General features: G+C 51.6%; 2 protein-coding genes across 4 annotated transcripts in view; one reads left to right on the forward strand and one right to left on the reverse strand.

Moving 5' to 3' along the window:
- The window catches only part of PRMT2 (protein arginine methyltransferase 2), a 71,869-nt gene extending 56,373 nt beyond the window's left edge, over positions 1 to 15,496 (reverse strand). The window contains exons 1-2 of one of the 2 annotated variants that reach the window (XM_078452637.2): positions 14,919 to 15,496; positions 6,926 to 7,042 (exon numbers count right to left, since the gene is read on the reverse strand). The gene's annotated coding sequence lies outside the window, so the exon portion shown is untranslated. The remainder of the gene's footprint in view (positions 1 to 6,925; positions 7,043 to 14,918) is intronic. The other variant, XM_078452638.2, reaches the window with a different exon arrangement.
- On the forward strand, positions 7,936 to 14,529 carry S100B (S100 calcium binding protein B). Of its 2 annotated transcripts, none has more exons than XM_060640697.3 (3): positions 7,936 to 8,067; positions 11,280 to 11,418; positions 13,688 to 14,529. In XM_060640697.3, the coding sequence occupies exons 2-3, from the start codon at positions 11,281 to 11,283 to the stop codon at positions 13,826 to 13,828; spliced, it is 279 nt and encodes a 92-aa protein (XP_060496680.1). In that variant the 5' UTR covers positions 7,936 to 8,067; position 11,280; the 3' UTR covers positions 13,829 to 14,529. The 2 variants fall into 2 exon arrangements, with proteins under 2 accessions (XP_060496680.1, XP_060496679.1); XM_060640696.3 differs by having other exon boundaries at positions 7,977 to 8,105.
- Positions 15,497 to 19,606: the final 4,110 nt, after the last annotated feature.

The raw sequence follows: 19,606 nt of genomic DNA on the forward strand, positions 1-19,606 counted from the left end.
GACTCAACCACCAGTAGCCAATGAGTTCATTAATCATCCTTACAAAATGGAACCTTCAACCAAACACAAAAGGATGGGGTTCAGAGAACTTCCAGGCCTGTGAACACGTGGAGGTGTGGGGAGGGGGATGCACCCAGAGGGCGGGGAAGCTCTGGGCCCTTCCCACTGCATACCTCGCCCTGTGCACCTCTTCCATTTCTCTGTTCCTGAGTCGTTCTAGCAAAGTACTGAACCCGAGGAGGGGGTCGTGGGAGCCCCCGGTTTATGGGCAGTCAGTCAGAAGTATGTGTGGTCCTGGGCAGTCTTGTGGGACTGAGCCCCTAACCTGTGATGTCTGTGCGAACTCCAGGCAGATTGTGTGAGAACCGAACCGAACGGTAAGACACGCAGCCGTTGTCAGAGAACCGGTCAATGTAGGGAAAAAAACATATATGTGGTGTCAGACATGTTCTATCGGTAAAATACAGATCATAGCACATCAGTTGGCGGATTTTATACATTAAAAAACTGGCTACTGGTTTCAGGCACAGTGCTGTTGTTTTCCTCCATTTTGTCCCTTCTGCTAAGCTTACTCTCTCCATACAATATCTTTAAAATTTTTTATTTTGAAATCATCTTAGCCTGATATAATAGTAAAAAATTAATAAACATTTTAATTTTTATGGTTACCTAGTGCATTGATCTGGGTCCAAGTGGATGTAAAGAATTATGAAAGTACAACAACGAAGTAACTACACAGAGAAATCTCAAGGGCTCCCCAGGGATGAGGGAGAGCAAGCGTCCAAAGGAAGACAGACCGACAAGGACCCTTGCCCAAGGCTGGGCTTGGCTGGCTGCCCAAGCTGGAGCCGGTCCACAGCCCATGGGGCCCCGTGTGTTACTGCCAGCACAAGCACGCAAGACCCTGGCCACTCTCCACCCCGGCCTCGTGCCAGCGCTGCAGGGGGCACCCCGAGGAGGGATGAGGCAGGGTCGTCTCCTCGCCACTCCAAATGAGGGCAGAGAGCCACTCAGGCTCAGGGCGCCCTCTGCGAACACAACCCCTGCGTGAGCGCACCCTCATCCCGGCCTATCTGCATCGCAGCTGTGGACTTGGGAGCACAGAACCAACGCGAACATAAGGCTGTGGCTGCTGATGTGCCCATGAGCAATCTCCGACCCAGAACCGTGGGCCGCCTACCGACATCTCTGAAACAATGACACGCTATGTCCTTAGCTCACAAGCAGGGTAAAATCACAGCGCTCCCCAGTCCTTGACACACCCCTGGGGAGGACAGGTGAACCCAGGCTGCTGGGTAGGTGCACAGAGGACGCTGGGGTGCAAGCCTGAGCTGTGCAGTGACAGTTCCAAGAAGGTGAGGAGACCTCCAGGGCACAGGCAGGCTGAGGAGGGCCGGGGGACACGCAGAGGGGTGGCGAGCTGCTGTGAGCACAAGTTCTACAGCGTCCGTGTCAGAGACCCAGGGCAAAGTAACCACCGGGTCCAGGCCAGGCTGCTGAGTCACCGAGGGCTGTCCTCTCTGGACACGGGGCTGGACACCATCAGATGCTGTAAAGGACACTGAAGCAGGACTGAGACAAAGCAAGACCCGCCCCACAAGGAGCAGGAGGAGAAGCCCCTGCTAAAGCCCTCTCTGCCGAACTCAGCAGGTGCGCAGAGGAGGGCCAGGCCGCGAGCAGCGCACAAACACTGAGGCGGCCAGAGAGGCGGATAATGATGGGCAAGTCCGGCCATTCGTCGACTCAGCATCCATCAGCAGCAACCCACATGCATGGGGACCCCTGGCAACAATTGAGTGCTTCTCTGTTTCTACCTTAAAAGACACAACCGATTCTGTTACTGGTGGTTCTTCTCCAAATGAGAAGGTGCACAGTCCCAGGGCAGTCATTGTGCCCATCTCTGGCTCTATTAATTACCCCCCAAGTTCAGTCAGGGTTCCACTGAAAATTCAGTTACCTAAAGAGGAATGAAATGCTACCCTCCAACAGCTTGTTTGTAAAATAAAAAATGGGAAGGAGAAAGAAGAAAAAGGTTGGTAAATAAACACGTGTGGGTAACAAGCAAAGGCTGTGCAAGCTTCTACAGGCCCATTTATGTAACCGGTCACAAGGTCACCATTGACACTCATGGCTTCCTTCTTCAACTACCCATTCCATATGTCCTTGGCCCTCAGCAGGAACCTGTTCTGGATTCCTTATTTTGGTAGGATGACCCAAACCTTCATCCCTGAAGGGCCCGGGTCCTCAATAGTCCTGCTTTATTTTTATTTTTTGGTTGCTGTAGTTTTCCAGTAATCCCTACTGGTGGTCATGGAAGTACTGAGAGATGTCCCAGCAAATGTCCTGTGTCCCCAGTCCTCCCTGCCTCTACTGTGTAGGCAACCAGACTCTCCTCTCTGACTCTCCCCTCCATGATTGGGATCAATTACTCAGGCTAGTGGATTAACCCTTTTTTTGCCTGACAGTTTAGAGGCATAAGGAGCCCAAAGTGGCTAGGTGGCAGTCTCAGCTTCTAATTCAGTGGGACCACTGCTATGACCCCTGAGGAAGCACTCCGCTCTGGAGACAGATCTCCAAACCATCTCAAAGTTGCCAGGACAAGAAACAAAAATTCTGCAAGTAGGTCATGAAGTGCACTAATGAGAGGGACACCTGTACTTCCAACTCTTGATTCCCAGACCTGCACATCCCGGCAATGGGGACACAGCCGCACATAATGGACCCTGATTCCAAGTGTGTATGGCATCCGATAAGATAGAACCCATCCTTTCAGGATGTTACCTCCCTTAACTGACTCTTCAGGAAGCTGTCTCGCCTTTCACTGTCAGCCCCTTCTGAGTTAGTGGACATGGGACAAGACCGGTGAATCTTACGGGCCTGAGCCCATCGCGGCATTTTCCTTGCTGTGGAATCAGTTCCTTGATGATACACAGTGCTGTCCAGAACGCCATTACAGTAGATAAGGCTTTTGTGACGTCATGGGTTTTGGTGCTGGCAGAAACAATACAGTGGAGGGAAGTCAAATCCATACCCGGAACATACATCTATTCCAGTGAGGACAAGTCTCCGCCCCGTCTGTGATGGAAGAGGCCCAGGGTAACCGGCCACCAGGCGCCTGGCGGCTCACCGCAGGGCTCGGTGTTGGCAGACCAGACACCTGGGGGCGGCAGGAGCTGGGGCAGCTTCGGTGAGGGGGAGTCCATGTTGTCGAGCACGCGCACGCCTCCACCCCTGCCACGTGGCCACTCTGTTCACGGGCACATGGAGCAAGCCCTGGCATGGCTGTGGCGAGAGCTGGCTGACACACACGGGGCTGATCATTTTCCTTCTGATTATGAGGAGACCCTTCTGCAGTGCACGCCCGTCGGCGGGCATTGGCTCAGAACACAAATGTGTTCACAGACTGCTCCTCGACAAAGGTCCATCCACACGCCTTCCCCAGGGCCTCCTGTCACCAATTTTCCAATCCTGTTCCTTCCAAGTTGCTGACCAACCAAATTACTAGCAACTGCCCCCAAATGGATACAGATCCACGCTCTGGCCACTGCTCACTCCAGACATAGTGGACAACCACAGGCACGGCTCAAAGTTCTGCCATGAGAGGATTCCTTTACCACTGTCCTTCAGGGTGAGCTTTGAGCGGGGTGCCGCTCTGTATCCATCCAATTCAGGTGGTGCCAGCATGGCACACGCACCCACCTGTGAGCCAGCACAAGCGTCTTCTGTCATAGTCAACAGCTTGTAAAAATACCCCAGGAGGGGCACCTGGGGGGTTCAGTCGGTTAAGCTGAACTGTCATTCAGTCGATTTCAGCTCAGGTCACGGTCTCAAGGTTTCATGAGTTCAAGCCCACAGTCAGTGCAGAACCTGCTTGGGATTCTCCCTCTCTCTCTCTGCCCTTCCCGTGCTCACTGTCTCTGACTCTCTCAAAATAAATAAATAAACTTAAAAAAAAAATAAAGACAGAAATACCCCAGGAGTCCACAGACATGGATTGAGAAAAAGGAGGCAATGCAACAGGACTTGGTGTCCAAGGACTCAGAGCCACCTGCTCATGCCTCCCAGACATTTCCATTCGATATACGCTACTGTTACACACACCCAGACTTATGGCGACGTGGATCAGACAGCACTTGAGCTGCATGGTTTCCTGATGTCCCAGGGTTAGGTGTTCAGTCTCCACTGAGGTCTAACAGCAAACCAGAAGCTGTTCTTTTTTTCTTTTTTAAAATTTTTTTAATGTTTGTTTGTTTTTGAGAGAGAAAGAGAGAGAAAGAAAGAGAGAGAGAGGCAGACTGCAAGTGGGGGAGGGGCAGAGAGAGGGAGACACAGAATCCAAAGCAGGCTCCAGGCTCCGAGCTGTCTGCACAGAGCCTGATGCGGGGCTCGAACTCATGAACGTCAAGATCATGACCTGAGCCGAAGTCCGACGCTCAACCGACTGAACCAGCCAAGTGCCCCTGAGAAGCTGTTCTCAAAATGGGAATAGCTAGCTGCCAAACAAGACACAGACTTGCTTCAAAATCCTAGAAGGACCCTCCTATCAGCGCTTGTCAGAGGGTCCGTACTGCGTCCACATGTGCCAGAGACACTTCAAATATCATCAGATCTGCAGGATCCTCTGAACCAATGGTAACACAGCTTGGCCTGCAGCCTAAACTTGCTCTGGTCCCCACCGGAAATGCCAGCCTCATGGATGGAAGTAGCACACGCACATGTAGTATATGTCATGTCTAAAGCCCCCAAACCTCAACCAAATGTTATGCCTCTTTTCCCAGCAGGTGGTGCCCGGGGGTTCTCCAACACGCTCCAGAGCACTGACACCACCCCTGGAACTTCACTGAGGTGGTGGCCCCTAAAGATTTGGGGGCCTTCTCTCCCCCCGTCCAGTTTGCAGATGTCTTACGAAGGCATCAGACCCAGTCAGCGTCCTGTCTTCAGTAGAGTGGGCCAGTGTGCTGCTGGTCAAGGTCTCCGTAGACAATACTCTGGCATTGAGCAGGAGAGCGGATGTATCCCTGAGGCAATGCTGTGAGGGTCTGCCTGCAGCCTGCCAGGTAAAAGCAAACTATTTCTGGTGGGTCTTAACATTGGTTTTGAGTAACAGATGCCCAGTGCCAGGGCCTGTGATGATCTTCTCCAGGAGAGATGTTGCATCTGGCACAGCAGCTGAAGCCACCAGCTGACCACATTTGCGACAGTCCCCATTCTCCCTAATCCACACGCCGTCTGCACAGGCCAAACTGGCAAGTGAAATGGGTTTGTGCTTAGTATCACCACCCCTTCTTATGTCAATTCTTTGAGAATGGCATTCATCTCTGAATTCTCCCAGGGGTGCAGTGTTTCTCAGTTTACTGTCACGATAAGAAGGGGAAGTTCTAGGAATGTTCCCCTAGCTTTGCCTGTCATAATGGTCCTCAGCTGGTATGTAAGAGTGCCAGTGAGGGGATTCTGCCAGTGGCCAACTATGTCTGTTTCGATTATACTTTCAGGTGCACCTCCTGGGCCCACTGTGAGCTGGTCTAGTTAAGACTCTATCACCTGACCACCACAAATTCCTACATGGACTAGTGGGCCATGGTGCCATTTTGTTGCCCCAGGAATTAGGACCAACTCAGAGCCCATATCTCATAACCCGTGGAGAGGTCTAAGTGTTTCCTTTCAGATCTAAATGTTTTCACTATGTGGTCACATTTGGGAGTAGCTGCAGGTCCCTTGGGGAAGGTATAAATGAAGGTTCTTAATGTGTACTGGCAATAAGTACAAGGGCCTTGTCTCAAGGGAACCTGGCCTCACCTTCAATCAAGAGACTCGGGGTCCAACCCAACTTAAGTCTGGAAACTTGGGAGACAGGCTGCGATTCTCCACACTGGTGATTCAAGTCAGATTTTGATTACCAGACCTGGAGTTTTTCCTGTCGTGTGGGTTAAGGACTGCTTGAGTAGGCTGTGCATCTGTCTCATTCCCAGGGACACTGTAATCAGACAACCACTGCCAAAGATCTCCATGGACCAAAGCATTCTGACTACTGGTATGCCCCTCTGCCATCACCCCACTGAGATTCAGGAAGCCTGTCCCAAAGGCACCATCTCACATGGTCATCTGTAGGCTATGAAGAGCTTCCTACGTGTTCTACTCAAGAGCATAATTCTCATTGCTTTAGTGCAGGGCTCTCCTGTGGAATGCAGGGGTAGGGACTAGATGTGCAGGTCACATGTGACTAGACCAGGGGTCCAGTCCAATGAGATGAGACCCCAAGTTGGGGAATTGGGAGAGGGGGCCAGGGTCATCTGGAAGTGTGAAGGCCAAGGAGGAACCGTGGGCCCCAGACAACCTTGTGGATGAGGGCCATGAGCATCCCTCTCCCAGGATGGTTTTAATTTGCCCTAAGTAGCTCCTCTGTCAAGAGGTGGTGCTGACAGCTGGTGAGGTCACATGCACCCTCCCCTGTTCTTGTGAAGTCTTGTGTTTGTGAGGTCCTGTGGGTGGGTACAGGGTGCCACCCCGGGGGCCCCATAGCACTTGAAAGCCCCTCTCATCCAGAGGGTGGAACCTCTCTCAGCCTGTGAGCCCTGGCACCCCTCTCCCCCAACTCTGCTCCCACAGAGCCTGAAACACAGTAGGCACAAGTCCCACTTGGCTGTCCCAGGAGGCTGTGCCGTGTGTATCCAGAGGGCAGGCCCCTTGCTTGGGCATCCAGTAGCTGAATGAATAGATTCCAAACTCCTTTTTTCTCTGCAGGAGTGGGCTGAAGCTGTTCTGTGTACACTGAAGGGTGAACACAGGGTGAACCCGTGCCTAGTGCCTGGCACACACCACCCAGTGCCCCTGCTTTACAGAACACACATGCATGTGACCCTTCACCAGGCATCAACCTGTGGGGCAGCCGAGGACATAGGATCAAACCACACCACTCAGATCCTACCTCATGCAGGTGTGGGTGCAGGCTGGGGGTCTAGGACGGGACAGCTCAAGCCCCAAGGCTCGCAGCTCAGTGCTGTTTCCAGGACATACTTCCAGGTATCGAATAGTCAAGAATTTCCTGGTAAAACAGATGACAACAAAACAGCTGTGACCACGGACATCTTGCATCCTGATCCTTCGAACGTGGCGGCTGTGAGCCCGAGTCAGCAGAAGGGCCCTGATTCGGATTCAGATGTCCTTTGAGGAGTTTGAGGCCACTGCTTTCTGTGTAATTTGGCTAAAGGAGTGGCTGCCTTTGGGGTTCCACTTGGAAACAGCTCAGGAAGGGTACAGCTGAGGACGGCAGGGGGTCTGGACCCGCTTGCCTGTGGCCGCTGTGAGGCCCCAGCGAGGGGAGCACCAGCAGCACCTCTGTGCAAAACAGAGGCTGACAGTCTGTGAGGTCGCGCCAGGGTGAGGGAGGAGGCCTTGGGGTGCACCTGGCAAGTGTCCTCCATCACATTAAATGAGGCTGTTCCCCTCAAATATCAGGGATCTGCTTTGCCATGTGTTTCTGGAGCAGCCCTTCTCAGCAGGGTCGGGGGGGGGGGGGTGCTGTCCAGGCGGCCTTGGGGTGGCCAGGGCGAGTGGGGGCGAGCAGGGGGAAGGCTGGGAGGCAGCAGACGGCGCAGGGGCCTCTCCGCTGGAAAGCAGCCCGCGGGCCCTTCGTCCTTGTGTTCAGCCTGTCCTTGGAAGCGCCACGGTCTTGGCTGCACATTTGCTTTGTTTGAATCAATTACTCGGTCTCTCTCCTCGCCCCACCCCCAACCTTGCCTTTAGAGGAACATCAATATTCATGTATAAATTAAAAAATAGCACAAAAAGCTGACTCTCTACTTCCTGCCCCACGGGCCATTTTCTTCCTTGGCCCAAGCGCAGTCCTGGCTCCCCAGCAAGTCCCCGGGTGGCCGCCGGTCAAAGCGGCCCTGTGTGCGGGCCTGGCCGCCAGCTGCCCCCACCCCCACCCACCGCCCCCATTGGCTGCCCGGGCCTGCAGCGCCGCGCCCCACCGCCCGGGAGGAATAAGAGGCGCCCCACAACACTCCTGCCACTCTGGACGCCACAGCCAGGAGGTGACAGGAGCGGCCACCAGGAGCCACTGACGTGAGGACACTCAGGGAGAACCTGAGGGAACCGAGAGGGTGGGGTGGGGTGGGAACTAGGTGTAGGTTGGAAAGCCCTTTTCGGATGATTGGCAGCATTTCATACATGGGGAGCTTTTTTTCTTTTTAAATTTAAATGCAAGTTAGTTAACATCCAGTGTGGTCTTGGTTTCAGGAGCAGAACCCAGAGATTCATCTCTGACATATGACGCCCAGTGCTCATCCCTAAAAGTGCCCTCCTTAACCCCCATCCCCCACTTAACCCCCCACCCCCACCCCTCCGCCACCCCCACCGTCATCAACCCTCAGAACCCTCAGTTCTCTGTATTTAAGAGCCTCTTATGGTTTGCCATAAGTCTCTGTTTTTATCTTAGTTTTCCTTCCCTTATTACTGCTTTGTGGACATGAATGCGTCAACTCTAGGCAGCTAGAGGTTCACTCTGCCTGAGTTTTACACCACAAATCAGAGAACCCTCAAGGACAGTGGCTCGAGGTGGCTGCTGACATTTCCGCAGAGGTACTAACAAACGTTGCTTCTTCCCTAACTCTCTGAAGAGCAGGGTTTCTGCTGAGCATGACTGGCAAGCAGAGTGAGGTCAGCCCTACTCAGAAACAAATGCTTTCCTTTCCTGTTGCTTGAGTCCTGGGTTTGCAACCGCTTCTCAGTTTTCCCTCAACAAGGAAATGCCAGGGTCCCCCTGGACACCACCCAGAAATTACATGACAATTGGGAGGTCTTTACAAGTAAATTACAATCTCGGTCAAAGAGTTTTTGTGGGTTTAATTTCTTCAGTCTTAGAATTTCTCAGGGAGGTAGGCTGCTTCCCTGGGGGGCGGGGGGAGCCCCTCACCACATCCTGTGTGTTGTGTCCTTCCAAAAGGAGTTCAAGCCCAGACGCCCTCTTGCTTTCCACATAAAAAGATCAATGCAGGAATAAGAGGCAAATTAATGCAAGAATAACATTCACGGAACTAAGTGGAAAGGAAATATGGATATTTGATTTCCATTTCTCTTAAAAGATAAGCTTTAAACCATCCATTGTTTCTTAGCAAAGGGAAGAATTTAAAAGGAAAAAAAAATTTAGTGTGGTTATGAAGAAAATTACATTATATGGAGTTTTCAAACATATGCAATATGTTTTATGCCTTTCCTTCAAAAAAATCCCACTAGGGGTGCCTGCGTGGCTCAGTTGGTTGAGTGTTCAGCTCAGCTCAGGTCGTGATCTAATGGTTCATGAGTTCAAGCCCTGCACTGGGCTCCAAGATGACAGCGCAGAGCCTGCTTGGGATTCTCTCTTTCTCCCTCTCTCTTTGCGCCTCCCTTGCTTGCATTCTCTCTCTCTCAAAATAAATAAATAAACTTAAAAAAAAAATCCCACTAGTCATACTTCACAAAAAAATAATTTAAGCTCTCCTTCCCTGACCTATCACAGACTTTGTGAAGTATCAGAATGATGCAAAAGTTTCTTGGGTTTCTTGTTTTGTTTCCAAAAAAGAAAACCTGAATGTAAAGGATAGGAAAGAATGAAATGTTAAAAGATTTTAATCTATCTGAATTGTTCTATCTATGTGTGATAGAGCTGACTTTTAGGGACTGTAGGGCAAAACAAAGGATACTGATTATTAATAGGGTGACTTTAGCAAAGATGAGGTCAAGACAAAAATCCTCAATCCTTTCTCTCTGAGAAATCAGAAATAAATAAAATTTTAAAAATTTCTTCCAGTTTATTTTCTAGATATAAGTGACATGTCCAACACGGGAATGATTTTTCCACAATTATATGTAGTTCTCAGATCTATTTTGTTTGTTTGTTTTTTGATGGGGGACATTTTAATCAACAGAAATCTGAATTTAAAAGTCACAGATAATTTCAAATAATGATCTAGAAATTGAATATAATCTACCCGGCAGACAGATGTGGAGGCTTCTCCCTCTGGGACCTGGGGGGAGGGGTTACTCATCAGACCTGCCCCCCGCCCCCCTAAGTACCCCCAGAGCTGTAGGCCCGAGTCTCAGATCTATTTTGAACTGTCATAGAGCAAAGATTTTGTCCTGGTCGGAACTCAAGGCCATAGGTTGGTAAATTTCTCTGGCTGAGTGTCTCAGTTTTTGAAACAATCGACAAATTGTCCTCTGTAAAATGTACCTAATTCCCAGGATTAAACAGACATATCCTGCTTGCAGGCCACGGTCTGAGGTACATGTGGTGAATGAAGTAGGAAGTTTCATACTCTGATACCTGCAGAGAAACAGCAGCTCCCGGCACTGCGGGGGCGGGGAATGCTACTGCCCGGCTGTGGCTCAGCCTCCTGCCCCATTTGTGCATCCCTGCCTCAGAGCCAGCCTCACTCTCTATGGCTTTATAATATATTTTTGTTTCTGGTTGGTCTTTGCGGATCTTTCATTGATCTTTTTCAAAAATGTTTGTGGCAATTCTGCCATGTTCGTTTTTCCAGTTCAGTTTTGCAGCTTTTTGGTCATGTTCCTCACCCATCAAAAAAAAAAATAAATAAATCTCTTAAAGATTTTTATTTAAAGTGAGTTAAATTTATATATTATTAGAAAGGAAAGTTCCTGCATTTTTATGATCTTTAGAATCATTTGCAAGAAACTGCATTTTTCTTGCTCAACTTATTCTCAAGTAATATGTGTGTGTTGCTTTATGAGTTTATGAATAGGATTTTTCTACCATGTTTTCTAATTGTTTATTGGTAGAATACAGGAATACTACTGATTTTTGTAGCTTCATTTTGCCCCTGGCCACCTTACTTCCTTCTAGATAATTCTAACAGCTTGCAGTCAGTGCTCTGCTCCCCTGTACTGTGTCACTTCATCTTGGAGCCCTGCAAGGGCAGAGGGTGGCCTACTGGGAAGGAAGCAGGAATCGACCCCCAGGCTCCCTCACTCCTGCACTACAGTCTTTTTGCTGAAGTTTCCCATTGGCCAAACCCAACCGGAAGCCAGAGGCCACGGGGACAGTGAAGGGAAGGGAGGGCAGGAGTGGCTCTGAGAGGCAGACGGGACAACTGCTCTCAGCCTGCAGGGGAGATGAGCCAAGGCCAGTCCAGCCCCTCCTCTGGTGCAGGGGAGATGAGCCAAGGCCAGTCCAGCCCCTCCTCTGGGTTGAGGTCCGTAGAGCGAACGCATTAACTGTTCTGTGTGCAAACAAGGCAAAAAGCATGAGAAGGAATCTTTCCTTTGTGGACCCCTAGGATGTCTGAGCTGGAGAAGGCCATGGTGGCCCTCATTGATGTTTTCCATCAATATTCCGGAAGGGAGGGCGACAAGCACAAGCTGAAGAAATCTGAACTCAAGGAGCTCATCAACAATGAGCTTTCCCATTTTTTAGAGGTGAGTCTTGCTTTTTAAAAACGACAGTTTGCCATTTTCTTCTCCACTTAGAAAACCACCTGGACACTTCCTCTTTTGAGCTTCCCTGAAAGTGATTCCAGTTACATTTCAGGACTCCTAGGATGCTTCTGAAAACTTGTTTGTGCAACTGAACCCTCACTAGAGAGGCTAGCTTAGATGACCCCGCTGTTTTCATTTTCATCTGTTTTGTGTATAGTAGGAACAGCAAGGAAAAACTGCTATTTCAAAGGCAAAAGCACAGGTTCCAAATAATGCTGACTCTTCTATGAAAAATCTAAGGATTTACAGCAATAATGACAGAATGGGATGAAAAATATACTCATGACTTATCATGGGCCACAATTAACATACAAGAAAGATGTTAAAGATAGGCTCTTGATTTGAGGAAAGGACTGTTTTTGCTTTAGCTACAGGTTTAGCATCTGCCAGCGGATGCCATTCACTCAGCAAACATGACTGAGCAAGCACTATGTTTGCCACTGGGAGAGACACAAGCCCGAGGACACGGCCTCCGCGTCTGGGGCACCCAACCTGGCACGTCAATGAATGGCCACAGCCTACTTGACTGAGGGCATGAGAAGGGCCCTGTGCCCTCTGGAGGCTATAGGGCTTTTCAGGGGGATCCATGGAGTAAAAGACCCTAATTTAGGAAGCTGCGTGAGTGGTCCCGATAAACCGGTGGTGGAAGTAGGTCCAGATACCTATCCTGGACTCACTTCCCCGCCCACAATCTCCACTGCCTGAGGGTCAGTCACCCATTGTCTCCACTGCATACCAGTCTCATACCCTCGAGGCACTGAACTGCAATCCACCTGGCACCTGACCTTCCTTTAGTGTCCAGAACCAAGTTCACCGAAGTGACCAATCACACACACAGGAAATGGCCAAACAATGAACCAGGGCACTAAGGTCTGACCAAGAGCTAATTCCGGGGAAGATGCCAGAGCACCAGGACACGGCCCAGCTGCACGGTGACAAAGAGCCCCCCTCCGGAGCCAGCTGAGCCTCTCAGTGCATGATGAGCCCCAGGGTCCAGCAGCAAGGCTGGCGGGTTCTCCTGTCCACGCCCCGACCCAACTCTCCATCGCTGTGAATGGCACCGCCAGGTCAGAGGAGGCGCCTGTGCGCTTAGGGGTAGGGGGCATCTTCTGGGGCCGATTTCAAGACTCGTTTTCTCAGGCATGCAAGTTCAAGTGGCAGTTGGCCACCTGCACGTTCAGTTCTCCCACCAGTTCCACCTTCTAACAATCAAAAGTCCCAGTTTCTTCTGTAACAAGGATTGTTCTAAGGATGAAATGAGATAGTGTTGGTCAAGTACCAAACATAACAGTGAAAGTACTTACCAATAATTATTAATTTTATAACAGGAAAAACTTAGCATGTGGGAACCACAATTTATAAAAGATAAATAGTTCATGGCAAGCACATCAAGATGTCATGAACATCTGTTGGCCTAGTTTTGTCAGGGTAATTCCAGGCTGGAGGCAAATCTATAATGGGATTGAAAGAGTGTACTGCTCCCCTCTGTCTGAGGCAGATGTTTCCAGGTCCCATCCAACCCCACTGGAATCAGTCCTTCACGTTTTTATATCCAGCCAGCTACATGCGGCTGCTTCCGGGCAGGCTGTCTTGCTCCGGGGCCCGGCCATTCCGAACCAGCGCACTTATGCTCTTTGCTCTTCGTGCCCCGCCGTTCCCACCACGTGTGTAGCCCTGCACAGCGTTGGCTCCTCTCACACCACTTACTGGGTTTCAGGGTTGGGCAGCAGAGTCATCGGAAAAGTCCCATGATGCCAGAAAGCAACTCAAATGGCAAAAAGAACACAAGGAGTTAACAAATAAGGACTTCCACACGCAGAAACAGTGAAAACCTCGGGCGGAACCAAAAGTTCATTTTTTCTTCCAAGATGTTTGCTTACAACACGCTCGGGCTTATTTAGAACGTGTGTTTTAAGTATAGTGGAGCACAAGCTGCAGTTTTTCGAACCTGGTTGTTCCATTTAGTCTTTTCAAGTAGCCTGGGGCCCAGCAGACTCAAAGTAAGGTGGAAGAGAAGGCCCGGACCCCCAGAGACTTCTGCCCAGCCAAGAGCCCCCTGGTCACAGGAAAAAGCTTTCTGGTATTTTGCATTTTACATCTTAAGTTGCTTCTGATACAAATTATTAAGGTGAGCCAACGATTAATCATGTTTTGATGGCTCTAAACTTCATTTAAAAACAAGATGGGCAATGTCTCTTCTATCTCCTAGGAAATCAAGGAGCAGGAGGTGGTGGACAAAGTCATGGAAACTCTGGACAATGATGGAGACGGCGAATGTGATTTCCAGGAATTTATGGCCTTCGTCGCCATGGTTACCACTGCCTGCCACGAGTTCTTTGAACACGAGTGAAGCGGAGAGAGCTGTTCCTGTGGCAGAGACGAAGGTCACACAAGGACGCAGAGGGCAAGGGCTTGCAGGCTAGTAGGAGCTGAGCTTTCCAGCCGTGTTGTAGCTAACTAGGAAGCTTGATTCGCTTTGTCAATGACAAATTGAAAACCTCTTTCCAAGGGCCGTCTTCCAATGGCCCCCGTCACTATCCCTGCCCCGTTAGGCACACGTGTTAGCTGACTGGCCCCAGGGACTCGGTCACGACCGCTTAGGAGAGTGGGTTCTCGGTCACGGAGCGTGTGCTCCGCCCGCCGTCACGGCTGCGGAGAACCCTAACCCGGAAAGATCAAACCGGAACCAAAAACGACTCTGGACGCTGGTGGCTTCCTTAAGTCTCCACCATTGCCAAACACACAAAGTTTTGCCCACCATCCTTTGAAAAGGCTGCCCTCCCTTAAATCTGTTCTCATCGGCGCACAGGAATGTGCGCGGGGCACATCGTGGCGGCGCGGTGACAGCGATGAGCTGTGGTGAGCTGTGACCCCGGGGAAATACTCAATACTAACGGTCCTAAAGGAGGAACATGTCTCCCAAGCCACCAAGTACTGGCATTTTAATTGTGACCGCAACTGCGGGTCACAGTTCCACACTCCGCGCAACTCCCCCGAGAGGCTCACAGCTCGCTGGGTCTGTGGGGGGACGCGTGAGCGGCAGCGGGAGCACAGGCGTTGTGCAAGTAACTCTCTTTGCTTGGCCTCCTCTCCTGTCCCTAAGGCGGTGGGTTCCTAAAGGGCCGTGTCCGGTCTGTTGGGGTCATTCCCCGCTTGTCTGTGCCCGGCCGGGGTCTGCCCACGGCTGTTGGGAGAGTCAGTGCGTGTGCAAAGCTGAACTTTATGCTTGGGTATCCACGAATGCAAATGTGTTCTAAATATTAACAATCACTTCCAGGAAAATTCAAATTAACCTCATCCACCCCTTATTCTGCTGCTTTTTTTTTTAAGTGCACAGACTTGGAAATTCATAAACCAATTGATTGCTTGTATTTGCATTAAATAAAAAGAGTCCTGTAACAATCCTCCGTAGCCCTTAAACACGAAACCACGTGAAATACCTGCAAACCTGGAAAGAGGAGTGAAGTCAATGGCCTGGCATCATCGTCACCGCAGACGCTGCACTCCCCAAAGTCAGGGCAGGTGCACAGGGCCAGGGACACTGGATGGGCGTGAGGTGGGTAGGGGTGTGGTGTGAAGGGAAGCGGCATAGATGGGGCAGGGTGCAGAGGGGTGAGAAGGTGCCTGGAGCAGTGTGATGAGGAAGGAAGGGGGTGGAAAGGAGTGGTGAGATGGAGGTGAGGCAGGGTGAGGAGGAGGGGTGATGCAGGGTGAGGGGGGCGGGGGGGTCTGGGTGGAGGGGGGTGGTAAGAGGGTTGAGGAGGAGACACCAAGAGAGGGGTGGTGTGCGGTGAGGTGGGGGTGAGGAGGAGGGGTGAGGAGAGGGGAGGCAGGCGTGGTGAAGAGGGGTGTGAAGAGAGGGGTGAGGAGGTACCTGGTGAGGTGGGGGTTAGGGTTAGGGTTGGGGCCGGGGCGAGGGAGAGGGGAAGCAGGAGTGGTGAGGAGGGGTGTGATGAGGTAGGGGTGAGGGTGAGGGCTGAGGTGGGGGTGAGGAGGGCGGCTGAGGGGTAGGGCAGCACCAGGTGGGACAACCCCCGGCCACGGGCTCCTGCCAGGAACTTCCAGCCTGGTTGGCGTCGGGGTGGCCTCCCCCGGACTAATCTGCTAATGGGCTAGTCCCCGGAAGCCGAGCTGTGATTGGTCTGGCCGGTCACGTGCCCAGGGGGATGGGGGGTGGTGCCTGCACGGGCTGGGAAGAAGCGGAGACCAAAGTGGCCGTCCGGGCATTTGGGGCTGGGGACTGAAGCCAGCACGTAGGGACCGTCTCCAGGGTCCCCTCCCCTCTCCCCGCCGATGGCTTGCCCTCCCAGCCCTCCCCCAACCCTTCCCCCCCCCCTCCCGTGAGGGGGAGCACCGTGTCAGGACAGGCGTCTGGGACGCTCCTTTGTGCTCTGGCAGGTTTGCTCCCCACAGGGTCACTGGCACCTGCTGCTTGTCCCACCATCCTGGCCCCATAGAGCCTTGCAGTTGTTGACCTTGGAAATAAGACAGCCAGTAAAATCACCAGCAAAATGGGTTTATTTAAGAATGGCAGAGAATGGAGCACTTGGGGGGCTCAGTCAGTTGAGCCACCTTGATTTCAGCTCAGGTCGTGATCCCAGGGTCATGGGCTGGGCTCAGATCCTGCTTGAGATTCTGTCTCTCTCTCTCTCCTTCCACCCGTCTCCCACACGCTCTCACAAAAAAAAAAAAAAAAAAAAAAAAGAAAGAAAAGAAAAGAAAGGAAAAAAAAAGAACATGGCAGAGAAATTGAAATTCACAACGTGCAAGGTGTGACAAAGCACAGGCGGGTCCAGAGAACACAGGAAAGTTGCTTCACAGAGAAGAGGAAGGTAGGAGCGGCTGCTCTGAAAGGAAGGTGCACTGCAGGCCAGTGAGGACAGCCGGTCCGGGACCAGGGTCAGTGCTGGGACAGCTGGGGCGGGAACACAGGACGAGGAGCAGGTCTGGGAGGACCAGGGGGTCCAGCACAGCTGTCCGGCTCGGCCACGGCTGGCATATGCCTTGCGCAAAGGGGTCAAGGTGCCAGAGGGAGGAGGCTGGCAAGCGGGCTCTGGGCTACAGCTCACACGGTGTGTGTTCATCACCAGAGGACCGCCTGCTGCGTTAGCCAGAAGTTGGGTGAGTCCCTGCTGGTACCTCCCCTGCCCACTTGGATCCAAGAATCTCAAGGTGACTCAGTTCCCAGATGTCCACCCGGCTTGCAGACCAGACAGGAACAAACTGGAGTGTACTGGCCCCCAGCGAGCCTGCCATAGCCGCTGCTGAGTGTCCCTGGTGGTTCCCCCATCCGAGGGGTGCTCCTTCACCCTGAGGAGGGAGGCTGCTTCTCAGCATGTCTGCACAGCCACCTCCAGGGCTCCTGGGGGCTTCCTAGCACAAAGACCCCTCATTCCAGGTTGTAAAATGCCCATCCTCCTCCTCTGACCTCGGCTGGGGGTGACCCGCCCTCACCTCCAGGCTAGGTCTGGGAACGGGTGGTTAACGTCCCCACAAGGCTCCTGGCCGGCACTGCTGGTCTGACTATCCAGAAGCTGCCGCAGGCATTTCCAGGTGGGCAGTGGGCAGGGGCGAGGTGTCCAGTTGGGGCAATGACCTGTCTCAGGCATCACCAGGGAAGATCAGCTCCTGGCTGAAGCCAGGAGCAAATGCCACTCAGTCAGTCACTGAGGACCTCAAGGATGGGAACGCTGCATCGTTCATTTTTTTATTTTTATGTTTGTTTATTTTTGAGAGACAGAGTGCGAGTGGGGAGGGGCAGAGAGAGAGGGAGACACCGAATCTGAAGCAGGCTCCAGGCACCGAGCTGTCAGCACAGAGCCTGATGCGGGGCTCGAACCTACGAACTGTGAGATCATGACCTGAGCTGAATGAAGTCAGACACTTAACCAACTGAGCCACCCAGGCGACCCTCCCTGGTTGGGTTTTGATTCAATCCAGTACTGGTTTCGATGGGCTCCCAGTGGAGGTCCCACGGCCAGAAGCAGCTAGACCAGCTATGTGGAGGAGATCACATTTGACCAATGAAGAGGAAACCTCACATGGGGCAGCTGTCCTGGTGACTTAGGTGGCTGTCCTGTGCCCAAGACAGACAACTTTGTATAAGGACAGGAATAAAGAGAGGGCATCGAGTTTCTGGATCTTACTACCATTCCAGTGGGGGGACTAACTTCCAGCCAAGAGGCAGGCTTTCTCCTCCCCATAGAGTAGCCACGGCTCGAGGATTGTGGCCTGAGCAATAAGGCTTTACTCCTTGAAAAGCCTCTGAAATGAGAGTAAAGGAAGGAAAGAGTACTTACCAAGTTTGCACCGGCTCAGAGTCCAGATAAAAAGACGCGAAGCCGCACGTTGGGTGCCAAATGATGGGGTTGTGGGGCCACGGTGGGGTTCGGAGCTGACAGCCAAGAAAGAATTCTTGGAAGACATCTTTGGTGCAAAAAGGTCATTTTATTAAAGCATGGGGACAGGACCCGTGGGCAGAAAGAGCTGCACTGGGGTTGTGAGGAGTGATTTATTATATACCTTCAGGTTGGGAGGGGGTCAGGGACAGCGTAAGTCTAACGGATTTTGGAAACAAGGTTTCCAGGACCTCAAGGGGCTAGAAGTTAGGGGAAATGTCATTTATTACTGTTTAGTAAAATCTCAGTTATGAGACCCTTCTGATGTAGACCAGGGGGCCACAAGCCTGGAGTATGATTGCCAGCATATATCTTGGGGCAGTTGAGATAAAGGAAGTAGACTTACAGGATCCTGGGGGGTCGGGATAAAGTTAAGGCAAGATTCCCTTTTGCCCCCAGCCAAGTGTCATCATCCAGGCAGCTCAACTCCTAGAGGAAGGTCACTCTGCCGGTCTCAGGGACTTGTTAATGGGCTGTAGGCAGTAAGGGAATTTAAGTTTTCACTTGCCTTAGTTTCCCACATCACCATGGCAAGCACTAAAACCCCTTTCCTTTGTTCTGGGTGGCCAGGAGTGTCTGAGGGATATATCCTACAGATCCCACCCGGGGGCAGGGGTGCTTGCTTGTACTTCCCCCTCAGCTTGCCCCAGCGCCCTCATCGGGAACAATGGCACACTGCTGAGTGACACACCTGCCTTCGGAGCTCAGCAATCAGTGGAGGCAGGATCGCACCTGCACTTGCCTTCTCAGCTTGCCTCTCCTAGCTTGGAACCATCAGCTTACAAGCTGGGCGAGGGGGATCGGGCCCCAGTATCCTCAGTGGCATCTCACCCAAAGGAGAGGCTCCATCCACAAGGTGGCTGGGTGGAAGACGAGGTTATGGCTGTGCTGACCGTCCTCTGAAACAAATCAGCTCTATTCATAATCTGAAACTAAGCACCAGTAACCATAGTTTGCATAAAATAATTAGAACATTTTAAAAAACAACCTAAATTAAGAGGTGCCTGGGTGGCTTTGTTGGCTGGGTGTCTGACTCTCGATTTCAGCTCAGGTCATGATCTCATGGTTCGTGGGTTCAAGCTCTGCACCGACTTGTGGAGCCTGCTTAGGATTCTCTCTCTCCACCGTCCCCCCCCCCCACCCCCCGCCCCTCACCTGCTCACATAATTTTTTTTTAAGTTTATTTATTTTGAGAGAGAGAGAAAGCGCGAGTCAGGGAGGGGCAGAGAGAGAATCCCAAGCATGCTCCCCACTGTCAGCACAGAGCCCAACGTGGGGCTCGAATTTACAAACCGTGAGATCATGACCTGAGCTGAAGTTGGACGCTTAACTGACTGAGCCACCCAGGCACCCCTAGACGTGATAATTCTTAAAATCTTTTTTAATGTTTATTTACTTTTGAGAGAGAGAGAGAGAGAGAGAGAGAGAGAGAGACGGTAAGCAAGGGAGGGGCAGAGAGAGAGAGGGAGACACAGAATTGGAAGCAGGCTCCAGGCTCTGAGCTGTCAGCGCAGAGCCCGACGCGGGGCTCGAACTCACAAACCGCGAGATCATGACCTGAGCCAAAGTTGGCTGCTTAACTGACAGCCTCCCAAGCGCCCTGAGATGTGATGATTCTTAATGTAAAATGGTTCCAACAAATCAACCAAAAAACCTTTGAGTGCAGTAAGAATTGCTGGATCCGAATACAAATGAGAAACAAAAACGACACATGAAAACATCTTTAACGT

The sequence above is a fragment of the Panthera onca genome, chromosome C2 (assembly GCF_046562875.1).
Source record: "Panthera onca isolate mPanOnc1 chromosome C2, mPanOnc1 haplotype 2, whole genome shotgun sequence".
Classification (NCBI taxonomy): Eukaryota; Metazoa; Chordata; class Mammalia; order Carnivora; family Felidae; genus Panthera; species Panthera onca.